The sequence below is a fragment of the Epinephelus lanceolatus genome, chromosome 8 (genome assembly GCF_041903045.1).
Source record: "Epinephelus lanceolatus isolate andai-2023 chromosome 8, ASM4190304v1, whole genome shotgun sequence".
NCBI classification, from domain to species: domain Eukaryota; kingdom Metazoa; phylum Chordata; class Actinopteri; order Perciformes; family Serranidae; genus Epinephelus; species Epinephelus lanceolatus.
Genome location: NC_135741.1, coordinates 26,246,088 through 26,262,860, shown reverse-complemented (window position 1 = coordinate 26,262,860; position 16,773 = coordinate 26,246,088). Strand labels below are relative to the sequence as shown.

General features: G+C 40.1%; 1 protein-coding gene across 2 annotated transcripts; it reads left to right on the top strand.

Moving 5' to 3' along the window:
* The first annotated feature begins 1,343 nt into the window (after positions 1-1,343).
* spsb1 (splA/ryanodine receptor domain and SOCS box containing 1) lies at positions 1,344-10,832 on the top strand. Of its 2 annotated transcripts, none has more exons than XM_078170086.1 (3): positions 1,344-1,528; positions 5,509-6,390; positions 9,243-10,832. In XM_078170086.1, exons 2-3 carry the CDS (start codon positions 5,697-5,699, stop codon positions 9,368-9,370), a joined length of 822 nt encoding a protein of 273 aa, XP_078026212.1. In that variant the 5' UTR covers positions 1,344-1,528; positions 5,509-5,696; the 3' UTR covers positions 9,371-10,832. The 2 variants fall into 2 exon arrangements, with proteins under 2 accessions (XP_078026212.1, XP_078026213.1); XM_078170087.1 differs by lacking the exon at positions 1,344-1,528 and adding an exon at positions 2,884-3,792.
* Positions 10,833-16,773: the final 5,941 nt, after the last annotated feature.

The window sequence follows — 16,773 nt, the reverse complement described above, 5'->3', positions numbered from 1 at the left end:
GAAGAGGCTGGTGGGTGAGTAGTTTCTATTTCTGTCCATAGAGTGTATAATAATAATGTGTATACAGTCTGTATTTCGGAAAGTACGACCAGCATATATTTCAATGCAGAGTAGACAATGAAAATATGATTTTATTATAATTTTCTGCTTCTGTTCTGTAAATGCTGGTCAAATGAAGGAATCTCTATCTATTTTTTTTTAATAATACGTGACATTTCAGTATTTGATTGGATATTTTTATGTAGATACAACCACATATTCTAAATTTAATAAATAGTGTTATCCAAAATGTAATGTGCATCTGTGTTTCCTTTTTTATGCAAATATAAACATGCAATGACAGTTTTAAAAGTCAATAGTCTTTGTCACCATGAGCACCTTTTACATGAAACTTTATTATTGATAAAAGAATTATTCACAATTTATTGTCATTAATATGAGATTATTTCAAGTGTATGCTAGATGATATGATTGTTTTTCAGTGCTCCTGCTATTTTATCACTTTATTGTGATTGCTATCATGTATTTTTGTGTACCACTGAATGTGAACTCAGGGCATTGCTGTAAAAGAGCTTAATGCTCAGTCAATTTGGCCTGAGTAAACAATGGATGATGACTATTATTATCATTAATATTATTATTATTATCACTAAAATGACACAAGGGGTTTTAGGGTGATGAAATCATTTGAGAAAGATTATGTTAAAATCTTTTGAGAAAAACAAAAAGACAAAACATAAATACCAATGAGAAGTGCTAATTAAAAAAAAAAAGAGTGTGAGGCCCTTTGCATGTGAAGTGTTTGTAAATGTGACCTAAATCTTATGGAGAAAAATTAAATATATTTAATTTTTCAAAATTATAGTATGCAAATCGTAAATCTAAATTTGGACAATCAGCTTCTTCCATAAAGGGCTGTCAACTAATTGAAAACAGACTGATAACAGATTTAAAATCCTTCACAACAAAGGTCAGGTGCTGGCTAAAAGCAAGGAATGTGGTTTTATTGCGCCTCCATTTTAGGTCTACATGTAAAAGTCTAACTAGGAGCAAGAGTTGAAAATTAGCAATAGCAATAAACTCTTTGGAACACATCAGTCCCATACTCTATTGGAATTATGTTAAATTGCATTTTCCCTATCAAATACAATAAACATAAATGCAAATAATTTTAAGAAAAATTTAAAATCAGCAGTGAAATTAAAATGTGTTCATAGTTTCATTAATAAATAAACAACCACACACAGAGAACATAACATCTGCACAAACTGCAGTACCAACATGAAACCAACTTCGCTGAGACCGTCAGTAGGGAGGTCCTAATCTAGCATAGCAGCTGGGAGCATTTGACCACGTGATGCGAGAGATGTTAGAGAGCAGCCATCATCATTTCACCTAATTCATGTCCAGCCTGAAATGGTAAAAGGTAATTAAGACGACAAGGAAACTGAAAACTACGATGGAGTAGGTGAAGCTCGTGAAGCCTCCTCCCGGTCTCATCCACTGTGTTGTTCCCCAACTTACCAAGGTCTGTTTGCTGTGTGCTTTTCAGTCCCTTCTCCCCCTGCTCTCTGCTCATATGGTGGCTGCCGACGCGCTTGTTTCGGTTTCTGTGTTTCTCTTTACATCACATTTACATACTCGACATCGACAACAACACCCGCGAAGCGTTGTCACGAGCCAAAGGTCCGGTTCTGGGGCAGCGGCAGGTTGTTTCGTGTCTCCGCTCCTCGTTAACATTAGCCATGTTTTGTTGCTGTTGATGCTAACACGGTTTGTGCTGCTTGTTGTGTAACTAACGTCTCGAGCGCGGTCGGTCTTCAGGTTCAACTGAAACAACGTTCCAAAAACCGACGGTTGGTAACGTTCGACTCACGCGCTGCTCCTCTCTGGGGTCGCGCGTGGACGGTTCCACGAGACGGGAGCAAACGACTACCTGGCCCGCGAGAGCTTATTGAAGATTAGGCTGCTTTTACATTAGCTAGCATGACAGGCTATTATGGGTTAACTTGTCCAGAAGGCCTTCATACTCTCAATTAGCGGCTTATTAGATATATTTAACGTTAATAATAAACTACAATACATTAGACAACATATTTTACTTTAATTAAAGTCAATATAAGTTTATGTTTAGTTTTAAAGAGGTGTTAATTTAACTTTATGGCCATGTTGGAGGCTGTAGCTAGCCACTGCTGACTTGTATTGCTTCCATTATACCAAGGGATGTTTCATCATTCAATATCCTTACTGATGTATTTTCACTAGCCATTTTTTACAGTAAGAATAGACCTATTAATGTAATGTGTAACACTTGAACATCATTGCACCCTCCACAATGACCTGTCCCTGTCAACATGGCAAATCCAGAAAATTTCACCTAAGCCCCTTTAAAGCCCCAAACATATTTTTAATTTGACCACAGAACATTTAAATGACTGTATTCTGCGCAACACTTTAAAGCTTTGTACCCAAACAATGGCTGACTATGCCTTTGGTTAAACCTTGAGCTTAATGTACTCAGCAGGTCAACAAACAAGCTAGAGCTGAAGTTCAGGTGGGCCCGGTCTAAATTGGGTCTCACAATACAGACAAGTGTTTCCTTGGCTCAGCAAATCCAGCGAGCCCTTCCTCTTGCATTTTAATGAGCTCCAAACCAACCCAGGGGCCCAGGAACCCCGACCAGGCCAAGCCAGGATCCCGGTCCAAATATATCCCTCCACAAGCCACCTTTTAAACTCCTAATGGGCATGTTTGTTTTGAAGTCCAAGGTAAATGTGGGAAGACCTTCTCATTGTTGTGTTAGTTTTGATTTAGTTGAGCATGTTGTGTGCGTTGTAAAGTGGCCCTTTGCCACGGGGGGGGGGGGGGGGGGGGGGGGGGGCTCAGAGAGTGTGCAAATTAACATGTTTCACTCTCCCCTGAATGTTGGACAGGCATTGAAAAAGAGATTGTTTACATTCAGATGCTGGCCACCCGCTGTTTGCTTTTTCTTCCCCCCTGTTTTCCAATCACTGAAGAGACATGACCCATTTAAATGGTTGTTTACTTGTATTAGAAGAAGAGCCAAAGCACTACTCAATGAACTCTTGTCTACAATTCAATTAGAGTGGCCTTCCCAGCAGCGCAGTTTTCCACATTACACAATGCTCTCTTCAGCCTAGCTGCAACACACGCAGAAGTACCAACACCAAAGAGCAGCAGTAGTAGTCACACCTGCAGCCACAAAAAGTCACATCATACGTCTCTGGGATATTGATGCTTTATCTGGAGTGTGGGGTATCAGATCCAACAGGGTTTTTACTATAAGAGAGCTGCCTGTGATGACCTGGACTGGTCCCATTGGCATTCAGAGGTGTATAAGTTTCCAGAGAAATATAAAAATTAGCTGATGTTTAATATTTTGATTCAGGCTCCACAGAAAGTGCCCCGTCACAGCTGTGGTGTATTGTAATGGAGACACTGAAGTCAAGCACAGCAGGTTATTCATCAGGCTTTTATTGTAGAGTTTCTGCGTTCCTGAAACTGTGTTCCCGCAGTCTCCCTCAAACATGACAGAACATTTTTATTCCTTTAAGCCAGACGTTTTATTACTGCGTTTCCTGTCGCCCTCTGACTAGATATAATAAGAAATGGCTGGAGTTTTTCCTGTCTTTTTTTTTCTCTTGCGGCTGCTTGATAATGGGTCCAAATTGGTGACCTCATGTTATCACAAATTCTTGGATTGACTCTGCTTGATCAAGAAAAGCTGGAGAAGAAGTAATGTGTTTAATTGAGGACAACTAATCAAATCAGGTTTGTTGTTTTTTTTTTTTTTTGTTTGTTTTTTTTAGTGTTGTATTTCATGATGTTTGTGCGCCCTTATCCTAAATGAGTCACTTAGCAGAAGGAGCACATAACAACATGGGTGTTTACCAGTTACCCATGTAGAGCTCCAACACCACATGGAAATTGTTTTATAAACTGCGTCGGAGCTGACAATGAGAATATTGGGATCAAGGTAGGATGTTAGTTTTCTTTCAGACATTTTGTTCATAGATTCATGTAAAAATACATCGCTTACATGTTTCACGGTCACCTAGTTGTCCTAAAGTCAGGCCACACAGAGCAAAATTGCTCCTAACTATTTTTGGCTGATTATCTAACACATCTTGTGTCTTCAAGTGCACATCTGTGAAATTCTAATCACGCAAACTGAATTTGTCCTGGGTAATTACAGCTCAGCAGTCACATCAGATGGGTTATTTTTGTTTGTTTGATTGTTTTAGAGTTAGATTACTTGAAAACATGTTGCACAAAATGTTATTAAAATGGTTTTAAGCACAGTTTAAGAGCTTTATGTCACAATGTGTGCGCTGTAATGTATGTTGTCTTTACTGTGGGGGGGAAAAAAAACAAATGCACATCCTCTGAAGATGTTAAATTTAAACATTTTAAGCAGGCACCTTATTAACTGCACCTGCTGACATTGTTAGGTAATGAATGGGCAATACTGTATGGATAAAAAAAGCTTCTATTAATGTAATTTGATGTAATATTTTTAGGAAAGCTGATTTGATAAACTGATCAAAACCAGCTGGATTGTCTGTTTTTGTTTTTCAGTCAATTTCAATCCCTGACAAATCAAATTACCTAACTGCTGATGCAGAAATGTTTTTCATAACCCACGGTATGAACACTCCTGTTGACCAGTTAATATCGCTCATAGTGTATATTGTCATACTGCTCTTGTTAGCGTTAAAGCCTGCGTGTACACAGCAGCATAAATCGGTCAGTTATTGCATGTTAAACTGTGGCCTTTCAATTGGACATTGTATATAGGCCACTCTATTCCCTGTAAATAGTCCAATCCATTGTATGCAATCTTTTCAATCAATAGCAAATATGTTTATGACTGAGTGACAGGAACTAGTTGTTCTTGTTTTTCTCGGTTGACTTGACGCCATAGGGAGCTGGGAAGGAGGGAAAACAAGGCCATACAGTCAGACTGCTTCAGACTTTAGGTTAACCTCAGATGGTTGTGAGAAAGTGTGTCACACTGATAGTGCATCTTTGCCACGGTCAGCAGATACACGTTGTCTCGCTGACGTGTAAGGATAACGTTATTCGTGTAATTCAGTGTTCGATCGGTACATCTCAGATTTCTGAGGTCGCGGGACACTGGCATCTTTATGTTTTAAATGCTAAACATCACATGAGAACAAAGCCACTTTTGAGCCAGCTCTGCAGCCCCGCAGCTAATATCAGTTGTTACCCACTGATAACCAAATTAAGCCAGTTAAACCATTGAGTAAATTTACCATTAAATGTAAACATGCACTGTAACATTTCCAATAAATGCACTGTAACACTGTAACATTTCCAATAAATGCAGTATAATGTAATTACAGCCTTACATTTAGCTTGCTGCTGTTAGTAGGATGCTAACGTTAAACAGCAAGATTGCTAATTAGATTAGTAAATAGTGAACTTGTTTGTCTTCTCTGCTTTCATCTCCTCTAATCTCTCCAGGTCGGCTCCAAATCCCACCTGGTGTGGCCTTTGCTGTCTGCAGCTTGTCACAACGTGGAGCAACAAACCTGCTTCTTGGGTTGCTGGAGCACAGTGGAGGAGAGGGTCTGAGGCTGCTTACTCCCCCCGTTGGTCTTTGAGGAGGGGGGGAGGAGGAGGAAGAGGGAGCTGCTATAACCACCCAGAGCATGGGGCAGAAAGTCCCAGGTGGCATTAAAACCATTGATATGCGGGATCCAGCGTTCAGCCCCCTGAAGCTGGAGCTACAGGCCCTGAGTCACACCAAGCCGTCTCGACTGGATCTGCTGCTGGACATGCCACCCGCCGGTGTGGACGTCCAGGTCCAGCACTCGTGGAACAATGACGACCGTTCCCTCAACATCTTTGTCAAGGACGACAACAAGCTGGTATTTCACAGGCACCCCGTGGCGCAGAGCACGGACGCCATCCGGGGCCGTGTTGGCTACACGAGGGGACTGCACGTGTGGGAGATCAGCTGGGCTATGCGTCAGAGGGGAACGCACGCTGTGGTCGGAGTGGCTACAAGTGACGCCCCGCTACACTCTGTGGGCTACACGGCTTTGGTAGGAAGCAATGCCGAGTCCTGGGGCTGGGACCTGTGCAGGAGTAAACTCTACCACGACGGCAAGAATCACCCAGGAATAACCTACCCTGCCTTCCTCGAGCCAGACGACACCTTCATAATACCAGACTCCCTCTTAGTAGTCTTGGACATGGATGAGGGGACGCTGGGTTACATAGTGGATGGACATTATCTAGGGGTAGCATTCAGAGGACTTAAGGGCAGGAAGCTGTACCCAGTGGTGAGCGCCGTGTGGGGACACTGTGAAATAAGAATCCGGTACATAAATGGACTTGATCGTGAGTACAAACTTTATTAATATTCTGTTATTCTTTTCCCTCCTGAGCATCTGTGTTTTTGCCGTCTAGGACAGTGTCTTGCGTTCAGCCCTTACACAACCAGTGGCAGTATTTATTAACGCAATAAACAAAGGTGTGACAGTTAAGGCTTTATCTTGCTGTCCAAGCAGAGCACATTACTGCAGAGGGTTACTACAGAGCAGACTTAGTATGGCTGCCTGTCTGGCTATTATGTAAAACAGTTATGACCTGACATTATTTGTGTTCTCTCTTGGCAGTCCAGATTACATTTAAATTAATATTTAACTGTATCCATGAATCACCTTTTCTTTGAACCATGTCACAGTGCTCTGATCTTAGTAAGGAGTTAACAGAGAAAAGATGTGACTTCACTGGAACCTGCCCCAGTTTATATCATTAACTGTACCTTGCTTTGGTTTTTAAACCAGTCTGTGGCGCCTCTGTTATAGATGTTGGTGTTTATGGCTTTAAAAACATCCAGTGGTCCTTCATGTTTATGTACAAAGACAACAAGCTGCTTGTTTTTCCTCCAGACAAACATAAAATGATTTCTAATTGGATGAATCCCAACTATTCCATGGTGAAAGAGTCATGAGCTTTAAACGAGGAAACATAGGTGCTCATCGAAACATGCTGCACTACCCACATGTCCCAAGTGCTGTGTGCTCATTAGAGTTTTATGTTCAGCTCAGATCCCTTGACCTAGTTTAGGCCCGTGGAAAAGAAGCACTACAGATGCAGTGATATGCACAACAGCCACTTTGATTTTTATGACATTCCTCGTGCTGTTGGATGTACAGAGGGGAAATCCCTCATCTTATATGCTGATGTTCTCAACAGTTTGTCTCACAAAATGTAGTTAATCCTGTGGCTGTTTGGATCCAGGACGCCTTGTTGGCACTGCAGCTACAGGATACGGTTGCGAGTAAAATTAATTTATTATTTTCCAGCTCTTTTATAAATCTTCAAAAAGCCAAAAATAATGGAAAATAGCCACAGGGCTGGAGAGTGAACATCAATACTTTTTGAAGGCACAACAAAATCTGTCTGTAGCACAGAAAATCATCCAAAATTTGCAGCTGAATGTCTTCTTTGTTTCTTTGATCAGATATTTACTTATTTAAAGCACATATCTTGTTAATTTTAGTTGAAAGTTGCATGGCTGATAAAAACACCTGTACTATCTGAGATTTCCAGCGTCTTTTATAAAATCAAGGGGGATTTGTATAAAGTACCTATAGTCCTTCAAGTAAGGTTTCCAAAAAAGTATTGTTGCGGTAAAGACAGTGTAACTGTATTGGCAGTGCAATTATATATTTTCAAGATGCCCAACTCCAAGCCTATTATGTTTTTTTTTTCTTCTGACAAGCAAAAACAAACTAGAAACAAAAACATAAAAAGTCATGACAAATGATTGAAATGATCAGTAGATTACCAAAATTCTGTTGTTGTTTTTTTTTTTTTTTGTTTTGTTTTTTTTTGTACAAATTACATACACTACTAGCAGAGGTGTGGATGCTAATCACACGACTTGGACTTGAGTCTGAGAGACTGTAGACTTCACAAAATCAAAAAAGACTTGCAGTTAGACTTGGACTTAAACACCAGTGGTACTTGACTTCATTTGGACTTGAGCCTTTTGACATACAAAAAAATACTTGATACCTCCCCCCCCCCCCAAGCCCAAAGATTAAAAAGTATATTATTTATAAGTGAACCATGAACCAGTTTATTTCCTGAATCAGCTAGTGTTACCATTGTTCTTTCCCAATAAATGGACACTTAATTCTCCGGATCCACTTTGTTTCAACCAGTCGACCAGCATCCAGTCAAGTTACAGTAGAGAAGCATGAAAAAATACGCAGTGGTCAAAAAAACAAAACAAATTGCAGTATGCAAAACGTGCAGGCTGAAAATTATAGATAGACATGCAACAACTTCCAACAATCTTGTTTTAACAAATAAGAACAAATTTTACAAAGCACTTGTGATTTTTGTAAATGTAGTATATTTATTACCCCGTTGCGTTACATTTGGTGAAGAGTGCATTATGACTTGTTAAGGACTCAAAACTCAAAGTTTGGGACTTGGCCATTTTGACTTAGAACTCGAGTGCAGAGTTGAGACTTACCTGTGACTTGGTCCCAGTTCTGACAACAAAAGTGTGAACTACCTGCAGAGTTGCCCCACTGTGTACTCTGTCAACAACAGTACAAACATTTGCTGAATTTCATGTGTTAGTTTGACGTCTCTATTACACACTCAGAGCAGGAGGAACCCTAACCCTAACCCACTGACTTCAGCACCCAGAGGTGTGACCACACCACCTCTGGGAACATCGGCCCATTTTATCGTTATACATTGGTTAACATCAGTGTGAACTTCCTCCTTGAGTATCCCTCCTCTGATGGAGGCTGCATGCACTGAGGCCAACATCTTTTGTTCAGATTTTTACATAATCCTTTCCTATATTTCAAAGCACTGATAGATCAAATGTTGAATATGAAATTAAATGGTGGCAACAACAAAATTGTATGTAAATGATCTGAGAATATTTAGGTTAATTTTTATCATTTACTTGACTTTATGGCCCACAGAAGCTTCTGTTGTGTTCTGTATGGCAACAGAGGATAAAGGTTGTTATACTGTCCCATTTTCATTTTTATAGCAGGTGACTCACCCTTGCGTTCACTTTATGTCATGTGTCTGACACATTACACACAGTGCCTCTCAGATGTGACATTTATACACTCCTGAAATGAGATTCAGTCATTGCTCACACATGAAACATGCTCCTCCTGACCCCTCTGCGCCTCTTGTCTCCCCCACAGCCGAACCCCTCTCTCTGATGGACCTGTGTAGGCGCTCAGTGAGGGTGGCATTAGGACGAGACCGTCTGAGTGAAATCCATAGACTGCCCCTGCCGGCCTCTCTCAAGAACTACCTGCTCTACCAATGACGGCGCTGGCGGTCACAACACACTCGGCACACCCTCGTCTCTTGCTCATGTTTCTCTGGGATCCTTCTTGGGTTGAACCCGTTTGACGACATTGCTCCAGGACTGACTCAGCCTTTCAACAAGTATGCTTCTGTGTCGGTGGCTGGACACCTTTTGAGTTTCTTATCCTGTTTTTATGACTCTTTGCAATTGTATTCTCTAACTTTATAAAATCAGGAATCACTGAACACTATGCACATGCTGATCCAGTCGATAGCCTGACAGTCACCATGTTGGTGTACCTCCTCCAGTTTGTAGGTTAATGTGGCCGTGTGGTCGGTATCTCTGCTGTGTGACCTCCAGACTGTATGAGTATGAATATCTATCTCGTAGCCTTTTAAATTGAAGCTTTTTTGACTGTGCTTAAGTAAAATTGTGTGGCGGAAATTACACTTTGAGTGTTGGTGCAGAAATGCACTGCCAGCATCAGACCACAAGGTGGCAGTAGACACACGTGAACCTGTACATCCTCTCAAATTGAGAATTACAACATGAAATCCAGGTTGCTTTTAGAATTTATGGTTTTTAATATTGAATAAAAAGGTGGTTCACACAACACAGACCGGAGATGCTGACCACTCCACAGTGAGTCTGTGGTGCAGTGTGGATGAATGCACTGTGAGGCAGCTGAAGAGCAGCTCCGACCATTCACTGCACTATCAGGTTTCTCTGTGATATGGAAGTGTGCCCCATTGCTTACCATCGAGGCATCCGACAGGAACAACATCAGCAGAAATTTTAACGGAAGAATAATGTCACTGTGATTATTTGTAGCATGCATCTGCAGGAAATCTTTCTCAATACAATCACGTCTTTTTTAAAATCTTTACTGTCACTCCTGCTTTTGGTAGTGCGGTAGTTTTCAACCACATGCTGTCTGGGCCCAAGAGTGCTGTTTTTTTATTTTCTCCATCAGCTGATTTCACTGGTTTGCACATATTCAGCCAGAGAATGGAAACTAACCAATGAAATATCCACTGAAGTGGTTTTATGTAATGAAAACGTGCTACTCTTGGGTCTCACTGGCACATAGCTGAGAACCATTGATGTAGTGTTTGTGTTTTATGACATGTTAAGGGAAGAAAAGGGGGTTCGGGGAACAGACTATGTAGGTTAACGACGTTGTGCCTGAATCTGCAAACTTCAGATTTAAGGCACCATAACAACAGAAAAAAAGACAATCCACAAACTGCTGCACAAATGTAATAAAATAAGATCAGATTGCCAACACGTTGTCAATGCCATATCGTAGACCTGTTGACTAGTATTTTTAAATGTGCAGATGTTGTCGTCATTCAGCCCTCGGCTGGGTGCGGACACACTGTACCACACTTTATTCTCCTTGCTTGCAGCTTCCATTTTATTTTATATTCCTTGTTGTAGATTTTTTGTTTGCAAGTATCTATTAAAGTTTATTTCAAAGTATTTGTTGTGTATTGTGCATTGTATGGGTATTCTACTGGGAAAATGTCGACAGGGGATGGACAAAATCAGGGTGTCTGGAGGTCCTTAAAATGTCTTAACATTACAACAATAAGGCCTTAAAAGTCATCCAATAGTCTTAAATTTGAATTTGTGAGGTCTTAACTACTACAACCTTTTAATATAATTTCATATATTTTTTTCTTTCTATGTACAAGTCCACATTTCTAATGGTACAGATCTTTATAATACTGTTATTTCACTTCATACTTGCACTTACCTCTTGGCAAAATGTAGATAGACTTAACTCCCTCTAATATTCCCATGTAACACTTACCTCTGCACAAGACCTCGTGTATACTACTTGACTGCAATGCTTAAATGTGTAAATTTGGTCAAAAGGCATCTTGAATGGGTCTTGAATGAGCATTCACTTTAACTGTCTAATACCTGTAGACACCTTGAAAATGTTAAGTTGCAGTATTTAGACAATGTAATTAAATGCAAATGATGGCTTCGCAAGATACTTAAGGGTTGAACGAACACCTGAAACCTATTAAAGGCGGTTTCTAACTTCAAGTGAAATCACTAGGATTGAGGTTGATACAGTATCACAAGCTGGTTGGTATCTCAATTATCCCCTGTAATCCACAGGGGGAGGATTAAAATTCTTAACTCCTTAAATTTGTTTTGTTAAACTACCTTACAACAGTAGCAGCAGGTCTGTCACAATAATTGTTATCAATTTACCGAGGTCATGTCCGTTTTGTTTCCACAAGAGTGTTGCCAGCATTTTAGAAAACTAAAATAAATAGCAGGGTTTTCCTGACCATTATGAGACTTGGACACAGTGCCAAGTGTCTTTCCACAGTGCCTTAACAGAATGAACAGGGGAAAAAAAATGCTGACACGTTTTCACACTAAGTAAATGCAGAATACATCAAACAGCAACAGACTCTTAAGTTTATCTGAAAGCGAGGGGCTTCATATCCACACTGCAGTGCCTTCAAAGTAAAAACAAAACTATGTCTATCTATATTTTATAAAGGCTATAGTGCAACCAGAAAGGGGACTGAGGCTGTGTCAGAGCTGAAGTTAACCAGAAGGTCACCTTTTTGGTGCACTTTAAGAGGACTGAGTTTGGTTAATTCAAAAAGGACTATGTGAAAACACCCTATGAAACTAAACTAAACTAAACTAAATCCCTTAGTCTCGCGGCCATTTAACATGCTCGTCTTGTCCCCCCCCCCAAACAAAAAAACACATCCTGGTCACTTTGCCTGAAAGTCACAACAGCGATCTGAAGCCCTTTTCAGACATGGAAAATATAATATTGCTGGCCTCATGTTTCTAATAAAGTAGTGGATTTAGTCATTTAGAAAATGACCACCTTTACGTTTATGTTCCTCATGGCTTTGTTCACACATCAATCAATCAATCAATCAAACTTTATTTGTATAGCACTTTTCATACATTAAAAATGCAGCACAAAGTGCCTCACAGAATAAAAAAACAAACAAAAATACTACATATTGAAAACCCGCCCCTCCCACCCCCACATATAAACACACACACACACACACACACACACACACACAGAGTCAATATAGTCAATAACATGGCTAGGCACTGAGGAACCAGGTGAGAAAAGAGCCACCTATGGGGAGCCATCCACACTGAGAGGTGTCACAGCCTACGGCCACAAGCAGCACCGCCACAGAAACCACCTCGACCCAGACAAACCAAGGTAGGCTCCACACATGGTGCAGAGCCCCCCAGTACTCTGGGCCCGAGGGATGTCCAGGACGACGTCCCTGCGGGCAGACTGGGCAGACCTCTCAGTGTGGAGGCCCCCCATGAGGAAACACTGGAGCTAAAAACTAAAAACTAAAAGGCAATATGATAAGAAAAAACAAGTATGAGATAAAATAATGATAAAATGCATAAAAGTGTAAGGATTTATAAAAAATTAAAGATTTAAAGTTTAAAATAATATTAATAATAATAAATAAATAAATAAATGAAGATTTAGAAACTTAATAATAATAAAATGCATAAAGATTTAAAAATAAATCATTTAAAAGCATTAGAAAGTAAAAAGAACATATAATACAAGAATTAAAATAGTAAAAGAAATCAGTTAAAAGCCAGATTAAAAAGGTGAGTCTTGAGCTTCCTTTTAAAAACATCAACAGTCTCTGCAATCCTGATGCTCTCCGGCAGGCTGTTCCATAAGTGAGGGCCATAATGGCTGAATGCAGCCTCCCCGCGGGTTTTTGTTCTCACTTTTGGAACAATTAAAAGGCCGGTGCCGGAGGACCTCAGGATCCGTGAGGGTTGATATGATAAAAGCAGGTCAGATAAATAAGGAGACCCAAGACCGTTAAGACATTTAAAAACTAATAAAAGAACCTTAAAATCGATCCTGAAGCACACGGGGAGCCAATGCAGCGATTTTAAAACTGGTGTAATGTGCGCCCGCCCTCTGGTCCTCGTCAGCACTCGTGCGGCTGAGTTTTGGAGTAGCTGCAGATTAGAGATGGTCTTTTTGGGAAGACCAGAGAGCAGGGCATTACAGTAATCTTAACGACAAGAGATAAAAGCATGCATCAGCACCTCTGTGCTGGCCTGAGAGAGAAACTGGTGGACTCTGGCTATATTCTTAAGATGATAAAAACCTGTCTTTGTTACATTTTTGATGTGTGGAATAAAACTGAGCTCAGAGTCAAAAATGATGCCCAGGTTCTTTACACATTGTGCAGGTTTAAAATCTTGTAGTTTCGGTAAAAGTTTCTCTCTCTGGCCTTCAGGACCAATAACTAAAACCTCTGTTTTGTCCTGGTTGAGCTGCAGGAAATTCACTGCCATCCATGACTTTATATCTAAAATACAGTTGAAAAGGGTATCAATTGGCCCTGTGTCATCAGGAGACACGGCGATGTACAGCTGTGTGTCATCTGCGTAACTGTGGAAGCTGATGCCGTGCCTCCTGATGACGTCCCCAAGGGGAAGCATGTATAGATTAAAAAGAATTGGACCTAAAATTGACCCCTGGGGCACCCCACACCTGATTTCATGCGTTCTGGAGGAACATGTATCCATACTTACAAAGAAACAACGATCTGTGAGATAAGAGCTGAACCAGTTAAAAACAGTACCAGAGAGGCCCACCAGGTTTCTGAGTCTGTTTAATAAAATGTGGTGATCTACTGTATCAAAGGCGGCGCTTAGATCCAGTAGTACCAAGACTGTGAGTTTTTGTGAATCAACATTAAACCTGATATCATTTAAAATCTTTCAAAGGGCTGTCTTGGTACTGTGGTTCATCCTAAAACCAGATTGATATTTCTCTGAAATACTGTTTCTTTTTAAAAAATCATTTACTTGGTTAAAAACCAGTTTTTCTAAAATCTTACTTAAAAACGGTAAGTTGGATACAGGTTGGTAATTATTAAAAATGTTGGGATCTAAATTACTCTTCTTCAGAAGGGGCTTCACCACCGCTGTTTTGAAGGCAGCGGGGAAGACACCTGTCTGAAGAGAGTAATTTACTATATTTAAAATCTGTTCCTCAAAGAATCCATAAAATGTCTTTAAAAGTGATGTGGGAATCAGATCTAAAAGGCAGGTTGTTGGGTTTACCTGAGAGAAAACTCAACCAAGTGTCCTTGCATCAACCAGGGCAAAACTCTCCAGTGTTTCCTCAGGTAAAAGCAATGATCCAGGTGTGTCAAAAATGACATTCTGTTGGGATAAAAGACTGGATCTGATATCGTCAGTGAGCACACTTTTATGGGAAGAACTGCATGAAATATAATGGATGTTCAAGAGAAGAAATGGGACTGTGGGTGGAGTTACACCAAACAATGAAATCCCAGCACTAGGTTCAAAAGATTTTTCAATAATCTTTAACAGTGATCTTTAGATTTCCCCCCAGTAGGATTGTAAAGCGGGACAAGACCAGAACATGTAATTATGGCTCCTTGATGCTTGGTGACAACTGTCACAAGTTGGGTTCACATCTTATCAGATCCTAGAAAGTCTAACCTTTGTGAAATGGGTGTGGTGAACAGTTTTGCTCCGGATCAGTTCATGTTTTGCGCAGATTATTTGTGAATTTTATCAATGGCATCCTCCCAAAGTTCTTAAGGAATCTTTTTTCCAGATCAACTTCCCAAAGTGCTTTGATTGAGTTTAAGGAAACTAATTGCAGGAAATGAATATGGGCAAATATATGACATCATTCCTGTCAGGGCAGGTGCTGGGTTGAGGAATCCCACACAGGTGTTTTCACTCATTTTGCTTGATTGGGCCTCTTCTTGGTGTGGATACGTGGACAGATTGTGCTTCAATGACATCTCACTCTTGTTAGTTTTAATGCACCCACAGACCTTCACAGATTAGGTACAATGTGACATACCACAGTAGGAAAAGCACCTGGTGTAAATGATAGAGTTAATGATGGCTGAACTGCATTTAGCTCCTTTGGCTTCAGGGTCCTGGTATTGTGCATGCTGGCTCACTGGGACACTTGTGCTGTTGTTATTAATCACACCTGTGTTTTTCCTATGACAAGTCAACATGTCTGCTGTGAAAAGGGCCAATTAGTGCAGGACAACTTGCACTTTGGCAATCAGTACATGGAGTACAATGACCTCACGCAACCCGATCAGAGGTCTAATCAGTCAGAACAACACAAAACACCTGTGTGGATGTGTAGAGTGTAGTGCCTTTCAACAACAAGGCAACTCAAATTGCATTACATAAGACATAAAAGGCATTAAGATGTTACACAGAATGGGTAAAATAATAATCAGATAGACTTAAAATTTAACGCTATTATTTAAATAAAACTTAGCAGTCTTATTTTAGACACACCACACAGTTAATGGAGAACATAAGTTTTCAGATACTGAATCTCTTGACCCCTTCATTTTCTATTCATAAATAGTAAAAATTTTAATTTTATTTATATAGCACCTCCCACACAAATAAAGCTCAAAGTGCTCCACATTGCATAACTGAAACAACATGAAATTAAAAATGAAAATAAACAAAAAATAAAATTTTGCAAGACTAAATATTGAAAAAGTAAAATGTTGCAAATCAGTAAATAAAAATATGTAGAATAAATAAACAAGAGATATAATGAAATAAACAATGGATAACTTAAAAACTAAGGCTTTAACATTACTCCAATTTAAAAGCCAGATTAAAAAGATAGGTCTTTGATTTCCTTTTAAAAATACCAAGAGAGCTTGCTTCTTTAATATTTGGAGGCAGTGAGTTCCACAGTTTAGGGCACTGATACTCAACTTAGGGCCCATGAGAGAGAACTTAGAGAGAGGTTTGGGGGCCAAATCTGGCACCCTATCGAGGGCCAGATTCAGCCCCCAAACCTCTCTCTAATTCACAGGGGAAATAAATTGATTCACGCTGGAATTTTTTTTGTTTTGTACTTTTAATATACATTAAGCTGCCTTTACACCACCATGCGACAACCGCCCTGACAACTGCCTACCCACAAGAGCACTCCCCAAAAAAGCAAAGTCTACCTAAAAGCAGCTGCTGCTACTGCAGTCCAAGACTGTGGTGACATGCAGGTGTGTCAAGAACATCACTGATAGAAGTGCAAGCTAGCTCGGCACCATGTAAATAACAGCATACTGTAGCAAGACAACAGAAATTACTGAAATTACCAAATATTTCTATGTATTTGAACAATTTACCAGTCAACTGAAGTTTGGTGGAAATGTTATCACTGGCCCAGTTTTTCTTGTTGTTGTCCTTATAAGTTGCTAAAGCTGTTTTTATATGACTCCGGGTATTCAGACACCAACAGTATCAGCCTCATCATCTTGTTGTCTTTCTGCCACTGTGATGCCCGTCCCCTCTATTTGATCGTCCAAAGCCAGGTGGCTACAGCCAGAAGTTCAACACGG

Bases quoted from the DNA above. Each gene is read 5' to 3' on its own strand.
- spsb1 (XM_078170086.1), top strand. From the start codon at position 5,697: ATGGGGCAGAAAGTCCCAGGTGGCATTAAAACCATTGATATGCGGGAT. The intron at 6,391-9,242 runs GTGAGTACAAAC...TCTCCCCCACAG, and splicing joins GTACATAAATGGACTTGATC to CCGAACCCCTCTCTCTGATG.